Source organism: Sabethes cyaneus, chromosome 3 (genome assembly GCF_943734655.1).
Source record: "Sabethes cyaneus chromosome 3, idSabCyanKW18_F2, whole genome shotgun sequence".
NCBI lineage: Eukaryota > Metazoa > Arthropoda > Insecta > Diptera > Culicidae > Sabethes > Sabethes cyaneus.
The window spans coordinates 184,160,028-184,169,872 of NC_071355.1; the positions used below are offsets into that span (position 1 = coordinate 184,160,028).

Sequence of the window (9,845 nt, forward strand, 5' to 3'; positions counted from 1 at the left end):
TCTGAAAATACATGCGTACTGGCGTCAAATGAGTGGAATGGCTCATCCGATTTCTTTAAACTTTCATTAAATTCCAACTAAAAATAGTATTGTACGAAACGGAAAAATTTCTGCAGACGTAAATTTAGTTCAAGGCCCATATGACAATTAGCATAACCAACTGATAAACTAGTAATACCAGCGACGCTACAATTAAGCGAAAATGGGCTAAATGAAATGGAAGTGTTGGAAACTATGTTCAATGTAAAATTTGTATTTTTGCAGTTTTACATTTTTTTGAGCAGAAACATTAACTTTATATTGTTCAGAAAAAATAGACAAAGTCTTTGTTAATAAATCCTAGTTTTATTTCGATTATTACTTCCAATTTATACTGGCTAGTTTAGAACTGTTCCACTGTTTGCTGCTGCGGCTGCGGTACGAGCGATAATTATTACGATTTATCTACTTTAATGTACGCGTTTGCTTTGCTTAAAGATTTATTCTACTATATTATCAATAAGCTTATTGAATGAATATTGTGTTTGTATGTCAAGGGTTTTTCTTTTAGCCATTTCTCTTCTCTCGAAAGTATAATACGGCGGCGACTGATGCGCTTTGTTTGTGTAAATTTGAAAAGCAATTTGGAAAGCCAACAGAAGTTAGATTTTGAGAAAACGACTCGTACTCGCATATAAAACTGGCGTTGACAGTAGAGATCTCCATTGACTGCCCGGTACCTATTGAACACACCTTTCCAAGGACCATTACCGCGTAACTGCGGTAACTAGTAGAAACGTTTTAGTAAATTTGAATGATACCGGATTCCAGGAGTTTTTGGATTTTGGATGCCACCTCAGGATTTTTAAGATGCCTAGAATATAACAAATGTTAATCGTTATTAAGAGGTACAAAAGACAGTACTCAAATACTCACTCTTGAACCGCCTTTGGGTCGCTTTGCATCTGGTCTAGAATAACTCGCATCGCGGGATCTTTCAGAATCTGTTGCACCTCGGGATCGTGCATGGCCTTCTTCCATACCTCTTTCGGATCGGAGTGCACTGCCATTGTGCAGGCTCGGTATCCTTCCAGGGCTTCTGCGTTGTTCGGATCGATTTCAAGAGCTTTCTGGTAGGCAGTCAACGCTTCTGAACTTTTCTGCATTACTTGTAGGATTTTACCTTTACGGATCCAGCCCTTGATAAAGGTTTCATCCAGTTTGCAGCACATTTCACAATCTTTAAGGCCTAAGTCAAAAGCAGCCAGCTTGGTGTAACAAGCTGCTCGATTGCTATATAGTTTGGCATCGTCTGGATTGCGACGAATTGCTTCCGTGTAGTGTTTGACTGCTGTGCTGTAATCGCCCTTCTTAAAAAATTGGTTACCTTGCTCTTTTTCCTCTTCAGCCTTGACCGGGTCGATATATGCTAATCTTTCCTGTTCTTTGATCTGCTTTTCGGTATCACTTAACAATGCCTTCACTTCCGGCGTTCTGTATTCCGAAAGACTTTTCTCGAAGTAAGTCTTAGCAGACTTGTAGTTTTCTAGTTTGCGATAGGAATTGCCAATGCGGGTGAAGGCCTTTGCTATAAGCTTGTAATCTGCCCGATTTTCGCGACCAACCTCGACTGCTTTTTCGCACTCGGCGATACATTTCTGGAACTCTTTTTGCTCGAAATACACCGCAGCGATGTTATTGTGGAATGTAATATCCGTAGGATCATGCTGCAGCGCCGTACGGTAATGGCTCAAAGCGACTTCGAAATCTTTTTTCTTGTACGCCTCATTTCCTTGCTCTTTCGCCTTGCGAGCTAATTTCTTATTTTCTGGAAGATTCTCTTCCTCTTTAGAAGCCATTCTAGTCTGTTTAAAAACTTACTGCTGCTTAAACTCACAAAAAGAAGCTACTGCACTATTCGACCAACGTGTTCTTCGTAAAATCCTGCTCCTTTATCCTTTGGGCACAGTATATCGGAAGCTGCAATATGATATAACCGGTATTAGAATCGCAAATGCACTAACAGTCAGCCAGATGCTAAAAATTTATGAAGCTGATTCGAACAATCGAGAATGAAAACCATGAAAACATGCGCTGTGTGTCATGGTCCGTTTGACAATGGTGGAAAGAAAGAGACAAGCAACCCGAGAACTGTCAAGAAAAATCCCGAAACGGCGAAATTGCCTAGGCGAATTTTTGTGTTTACCTGTAACGTTACTACCGTTATTGCCGTTAGCAGTAGAGATGCCAGAAATTTTTACACAAAAGTAAATAAATAAACCCAAATATGCATACATTTAACTCACACAGGTAGTTTATATACCTGCGCGGGAGGTTAAATAATTTTAGCTCAAGAAAATTACCACCCCATCGGCAGGTAAGTGTTTTCGCCGCAAACATCTCGTGTGTGCGAAAATGAAATAGCACTTCATCACTGCGTTTCACCCAACTACCAGCAGTTTGATTTGGGCCCACTGTCAAATTTTGAGTCCGCGGAATATCCTGACGCTGTCACTCCCAGTTTACGAAAAAGTCGGATACCTGAGCCTGGCAGAAATCGAACAGAACCAATATGGCGCCAGCAGAGTTTGACATTCAGAACCGGTTCGAGGTACAGACGGTAGATAATCTACAGACGCGCAAAGAGAAAAATTACCAATTCGGCAACACTTTTTTTTGTTTATTTTATTTAAACAGTTTTGGCAACCGGTCAGAATTGGATCAATCTCCCTATAATCAGCAGTAAGTTGCGTGAATCGCGAGGTATGTTCCATGGAACGTCGCGAATTACGACGCATATTTTGCAAATTGAACAAGCCAATTGAATTTTTCAAAGCATTATATGATATATCGAGTGTAACTAATCCATATGTTGTTAGTAAATCAATAGTTAAAGTTTTAATATTTCAAGTAGATTACAAAACTTAGTCTTCCCTGCCTATACGAAACACAAGTTTGTTTACTTTGCTCATTTGGTGTCTCGATTTGACGGTTCGATTGGTGTTTTATGCCACGCTCTTTGCGCGTCTGTAGATTATCTACCGTCTGTAGTTCGAGGTCTTCATTTTTCGCTCGATTCTCTTATGTCATAATGTGACACTTTAAGGCAGGAGAAATAAAGTGGTTCGTCAGTTTTGCAGTTTCGGGCAAAAAATAGAACAATATGGAACATGATAAAGGAGGTATAATTTAATTGTTAACCTGTTAATTGCATGCTTCTTGCTGCTACAGTCCGCTGCTGCTATCCTCCAAAAAAGGAGGGAAAGCTGAATCGGTACAAAATCGGTTTTTATTCAAAACCTCTGGCAGAAATCGAACAGAAATCCGGCAGAAAAACCGTAAGGCAAAATTTCTGCCAGAATCGGACCAGGAATGACCCGCTTAGGCGCGTACGGTAGAAATCGAACAATCGAATTTCTGCCAGAAAACTAGCAGAAATGCAACATCCAATTCTGGCAGAAATTTACTCGGTACGCGGCCTTAGGCAAATTTAATGGCATGAAATCAATAATACACTACGTGTTTTGGATAAAGCATCATCGTATTATGGCAAAAAACACAACCGTTCCTGAATACCCATTCGATCCCATTTGTACCAGAAACCACAACCTGATAAATCTGCCTCAGTATCGCCCAATCGACGATTTCTTCGGAATTTTGAACTCCATGGTATACAAAAATAACTGGAAAACCACGAATTGCAAACAATTGATTGATAAAATCAAGAGATGTATTCACAAATTTGACATGACGGCCGTACAACGCTTCTTTTCCGCTATCATAACATAACATAACACTGACAGCCCGAAAACGTTTGTTTATTCAGTGGTCCTGTTGGTGGAACTAACCCAGGTTAAAAAACAAAAACTCCTGCTAAGTTTTGATTAAAAAACAACTCAGAATCTGAGTTTGTAGACTTTAAGGGCAGTTCGAGTAGTTTTAACAAAGTTTTAGCTAAATCAGTGCAAATTTTGTTGAATAAAAATAAAAAAAAATACAAATACAATTCTACACACCGATTACATGTAGATAATATTCGGACACCCCTCGTTGGACATATTCTGTGGATTATGCTGGTCAGTCAGTGAAAAAAGTGAGGTTAAAAATGCATTATGGTCGCTAGTAGAAGCATTAATAACAAAGAAAGGACTTGAAAACTGAGTAGTTTGTCCATACACTGACAAAAGTTAATGAACGATGACTATTTCACGCGATGATTAGTTTCTACAGCAACGTTCGCCAGTATCTCCCTTCCGAGGCGGCAAACTCTAGAGTTGACTAACATTTGAACATCTTTTGATAAATAAGATGCAGGTAAACAAATAAGATCATGCATCGTTTGTAAACAGTTCCTTATTATACGAGCTGCGAAAAAAGCCTATACTTACAGTTTAATAGGATCGCTGGTCAGGAATCAACTCATTTATCGCACAGCACAACAGTTCACAATATATTTCTAGCCGTAGCCGAACTGCACTCTACACCGACAATGCTTTTTGTCGTAAACGCTTTCGGCTTGGATGAGGGGACTGTAACTGGGCTGGAAGTTGTTTTCCGTCTGGTTTTTGAAGTTTTATTTCGCTCCCGTTATAGCGTTATTCGATCAGCTGTCAATAGGGTTACCTAGAATTAGCGTTATTAGCGTTATTGGTAGAACTTTTGGTTGCAGTTGCTAGAGTGACTATATACAGAGTGGCGCCAAGTCATCCCAAATGTATGCAATGCGGTTTATCCTAGGTTTTTCTTTCTCTTTCCTGCATACGCGTTGGATAGGTTGTCTGCTCGATTGGAATGACACTGACAGATAAATATCATTCCAATTTTGACATTGTCGCCACTCTGTATATAGTCACTCTAGCAGTTGCATGCAAGTTATACACTTCCAGATTGAAAACCATAATAACGGGTAATTTTTAGCAAACTTCGTTGCGTGGGTAGGTTACCCGATCCCCACCAAGCTTGCTCCCGGTTGGTACTACAAGGAGGTATAGGAATAGGAGTTGCTGAATAAGATGCTATGAACCCCCGTAGGGTCTATTTTATGCCGATAGGTGCGCAAGGCACCGACGGTACGCATTATTTAGTCGTTTACTTGCTAGCAAACTTTTATGTGGTTTATGTGAAAAGACTAATTTAGTAAAAATGTAAATGTAAATTATGAATAAATCACAAACAGCTAACAAACTCGATTTGCTTTTTACGCAAAGAGTATGTTTCATTTTTCCTATAAAATCGTGTGAAAGCGATTTTTTGCATTGATTTCTTATTATAAATTATTTTAGAATGTTTGAAACTGGTTCGATTATGTTATTATGCTATCAGTTGACTTATTGTGCAGTTTTTAAAATTATCTGTTTACTAAACTCGTTTTGTATGATAATGTTGTATCTTAAACCGAAAATGTGATTGGAATCAAGTTGACAAGTTGCATCGTTTTCGATCAATCGAAAAGAAACAAGCTGTTATTTATCAAACATATTTGTTGGGTGTAAGTACACTCAAGTCTTTTTTTACACGATCTGTTTTTTTCGATTACTCGAAAACGGTGCAGCTAAGAAACTATTTACAATCTACGTGAGGAATGTCGACGTCGAGCTACTTCCAAATGTATTGAGAAATAAATGAATGGTCTCTAAGTTATCCCGTTCTTAATACTCAAAAAACTAAACCGTGTAAAAAAAGTACTTGAGTGTACCGTTATTTTTTATGTCGAGTTTGTAAAAGTCAATGAAAGTATTATCAACCACGGATCGAAACGGTTACACTTTTTCTATTACATTTACCAGCGTGCAATGCCATGTCAGACTCTTAACCAATACCATCGCTCTGTGCTCTTTCTGTACCGGCAGTGCCTATCTTATAAGTGTCGAGACTAGCCAGAATATGTACATGATAATAAGCAAACATTTTCATACGTTAGCCGACCACAGGGCACTCTTCTCTTGTACGGCAGTGTTGCTCTTTCTTTCGTTTACGCAAAAGAAGGAGAGCAATAGTTTTGTTTACATTTCGCACATTTTTGCTTTCCTTCTTTGGCGTAAACGAAAGAAAGAGCACGGTAGTGTTGTAAAAGAAGAATGCCAGATTTGATGTATGCTAAGTTGTCAAAAAGATTGTTCGCATATTACGAACACAATTTATAGCGTCCACCATTATCGCGCGTAAAGAGCTGGATACGCGATTTGTATTCATCGTGAATTTTTTTCCATAGCGAAACCCTTTCCGGATGCACACAAACCACCAATACAGTCACACACTAGCATCCCTTATATTGTGATTAGCGATTAACACAAAAGAAACTGAGATGCACGAGAGAGTAATGTTGTTGCCTTGAGTAAATTTATTGTCGCGCAAAATTGGATGTTTTCAAAAAGTACAATATGCGTTACAAAGTAACGACATCTGTTGTATTCAGCAGAGAAACATCAATAGTTTCAAGCATACTCTCACGCATGGCGCATGAAGAAACACTAATATCAAATTCTGTTATTTATTACTTATTTATTAACTAGTATAAACTGTTATTTAGAAACTAGAGGCGGTGTCCTATTAGGATGATGATGATGGTCCCACCTCATACCTCTACAATGGTTTGAGCGAGACGATTTATCTAGTAAGATCTATTAAGACGAAGATATAAAGATTATCGGTAGCAAGTTGCCAAAATTGGTTGAATCTCTTACCCAAAATTTGAGTTTGTACACTTTAAGGGCATTTTGAGTAGTTTCAATCAAGTTTTAGCTAAATCCGACCTATTTACAGGTAGATTCATTTAAGAGTGTTCATTAATCCATTGAGATTGCTGACAGCTTCCGTACGCACACTATGCCCCGTATACGTACACGCAATTTGTTGCTGCTGCTGTTGGTTTTCCATGACGTTTTTCAAACTGGGGGAAAACCGGAAAACAAACCACCAACACAACGGCAAATTAGCAAGCTCTATTGTCATTCCAATACATATTGACGATGTCACCACTCTCTGTATAGGAACTCTAACCTTGCAGTGTGTCTGAAATAAAATAAATAAAGGCGTAACGTATGTTTCGGTTGGGTGCTTTGGTTCATGTCATTGCTAAAGCAGTAGTTGAAAAGCTTCTGAAAACCTATGGAGGCGCATTATGATTTCTTCTAAGTTTAGATGGAATCACTTAGTTATGTCTATGGTATAGGTGTAGAAAGCTTTGTTTGTTGGATTTTATGAACAATTTGTGGTTACAACCAGTTTTTTAAAATAAATTTGAATATTGAATAAAATTAAAACTATTTTGATATATGCGACAAAAAATTTAAACAATAAACAGCGATAAGAAAAACTGCGTTTGATTTTCCGCATAAATTTCACTTACTATCGGAAACGATTATCGTATCGATCTAGCTTAATTGCAGTGCAATAAATCGTAATCAAATTGAATTGAATCAGTTTCAATTACTCGGACCATGAAGATTGAAACAGCGAAGCCGTTCATCCGTGCGGCTTAATTACAGTATGGCACTGTCTGCCGCAAATCGAACGGACATTTTAATTCACTAAATCCAGTCGCTTTCACACACCGCGAATCCTTCACTGAGAAAAAAACCATGGTAATGCGAAACATGTATGCATGGTCATCTTAACTATATTGCAATATTGTAGCGCTTACCATGATTATTGTCAACTTGAGAAGTTTCGTGGTTAAAACTACTATGACAACAAGCAAATCGCTGACTATTTCCGTGGTTAAATTGACTTTTCTCTCATACTTCTAATGACAATATTTTTGCAGCTTGATATAACAATATTGAATTGTCAACAGGACCATAAAATTGGTAACTTACTAACTGTAAGAATATCATGGTAGTTTTAACATTTTTATGGGTTATCGTAACAGTATAAGTTTAGTGCTTTTCAACCGACTATGGAAACGCGTTTCTTGATGACAATTTTATGTTTATTTTGCCCTTTTTCTTTCTGTCATTTGAAACCGCACCGCCATTACGAAAAATTTGAGTCACGAGTGATGTGCTTAGTTGTGAGTTTTTTTGTTTTTATTAAAATTTTTTTGATATTATGAACAGTTTGTTAGTGCAAAACAAATAATAAAAAAAATCTAATCTTTAAGTGACAAATTGTATTAAATTATTTTCTGTGTACGTGAAAACAGGTTGAATTATTTTACTGTGTAGTGTACTAACAAAAACAAACTGCTAAACTATTATGGTGTAATCGGTGTTATTTATAGCTTGTCTGTTTTATTTTTTTAATTGCGGATGGTGCTGGACTTCCGCTCTAAACAGTTCAATCGGTGGTTTAGACGTGTCCGTGAGGTGTTTTTGGATAAAACGCGAAATGATGTCCAAATATTTCCATTTAACTTGACTGCGGCGAGGGAGCTGCGGGATAGACTGTTGGAAACGTATATTTGGAACTGTAATAAAGGCAATTTATATATCCTATCTGCATGCAGACCATCATCTATAGGTAGTATTCGATATTTTTTGATTGTATGAATTATTGGTATTATCTTTTCTTTAATATTCGTCAGGTATATTTGGATTACTACACATGAGACGCAAACTACTAGGAGCAAATTGTGATAAATAACTTTTTTAGGAAATGTACTGGCTAAGCTATGGCTTTACGATTGCCAATTGCAATCCTTGAGCGTAAAATATACCCTTGTGAATTAGTCAATGACCTGGTGAGTAACGGTTGAAAATTTAATAGTCATAAATTAATTGAAATGTTTTATACAGATCGAGTAATCCTTAAGCGACAAACATGCTCTTGAGTTAGGCCTTAGAGAGATCGCAATATGTGGAGGCGCGAGTGGAAAAGCACTATCGCAAGTGATTGAGCAGAGAATCATTACTGAACATAGATTGCAAATTGCATCAAAAGTTGCGAAACACAAGAATCTTGCAGACAGGTATGCATTTAATGTTTTTATTGTATTAGCTATTAATATGCTTTGATTTCAAATTCTCTTTTATAAAAATTACTCAATCTGAGCAATTACTTTAGATACATTAATTTCTCTTCCATGAGTAGGTGGTTTGTTGAGTCCTTCAGCAACCGCCAGTTTTAGTTTCATGTATAGCATGTAACCTAACCTAATAACCCAATAACCAACACTCTCTACTTTTAAAAGCCGCAATTACCGTCACCGAGAAAAATTGGAATAATGCGAACGATTGCCATGTCCCCATTATACTATATCTGCTCGATTTTTCGTACTTCTGAGCGATAACACTGATCTTGAATAACTGTCAAGAATTGCGTTATGAAACTCCCTCTTCTGTTGAGTACTCTTACCACTGCGTCCATTATTTTGAACTATTGTGCTATGCCCCGTTTATTTCTTTTACTGTACGCTTCAAGCTTACCTATCACTTGTTAAGTAAGTAATAGGCTCGTAGCTGGAGCGAGATAGGTACCAATCAGGGATGACTTGGTTTTTGAACGTTGTTACCTTGATCGGCGACGCAAAGCAGATCTCCCTTGGCTCTGGTAGACCATTTTTGGAATACTGCACTCTACGTCCTATTAGTGCTCCACAATTGCAGAGCAAGTGTTCCGAGGTATCACGCTCGGCATTACACAAGCGACAAATGTTATCTTGGACGAAACCGAGATTCCGAAGATGGTATTTACTCGCACAATGTCCTGTCACAAGACCGGTAAGCGTGCTGAGATTTCTTGATGTCAACTTTTGAGTAACCCTAATACACGGCGTTATAATTTTTTTGATTGTTTGAGGGATTGTACGGCCATCCAATTGGGTATTTTAGTGGTATATACATTTCCGCATATTCTGACAAGATATGATGCCATTCAATCGCTACATGAAGACTTTTCCGAATTTGACTAATGGAAGTAATGAAAAA

At 37.8% G+C, this 9,845-nt stretch overlaps 1 protein-coding gene across 1 annotated transcript; it reads right to left on the reverse strand.

Moving 5' to 3' along the window:
• Window positions 1-331: 331 nt before the first annotated feature.
• On the reverse strand, window positions 332-4,495 carry LOC128742214 (stress-induced-phosphoprotein 1). Its single transcript, XM_053838494.1, has 3 exons — window positions 4,368-4,495; window positions 916-1,959; window positions 332-853 (listed from the first exon to the last, which is right to left on the reverse strand). The coding sequence occupies exons 2-3, from the start codon at window positions 1,836-1,838 to the stop codon at window positions 781-783; spliced, it is 996 nt and encodes a 331-aa protein (XP_053694469.1). The 5' UTR covers window positions 1,839-1,959; window positions 4,368-4,495; the 3' UTR covers window positions 332-780.
• Window positions 4,496-9,845: the final 5,350 nt, after the last annotated feature.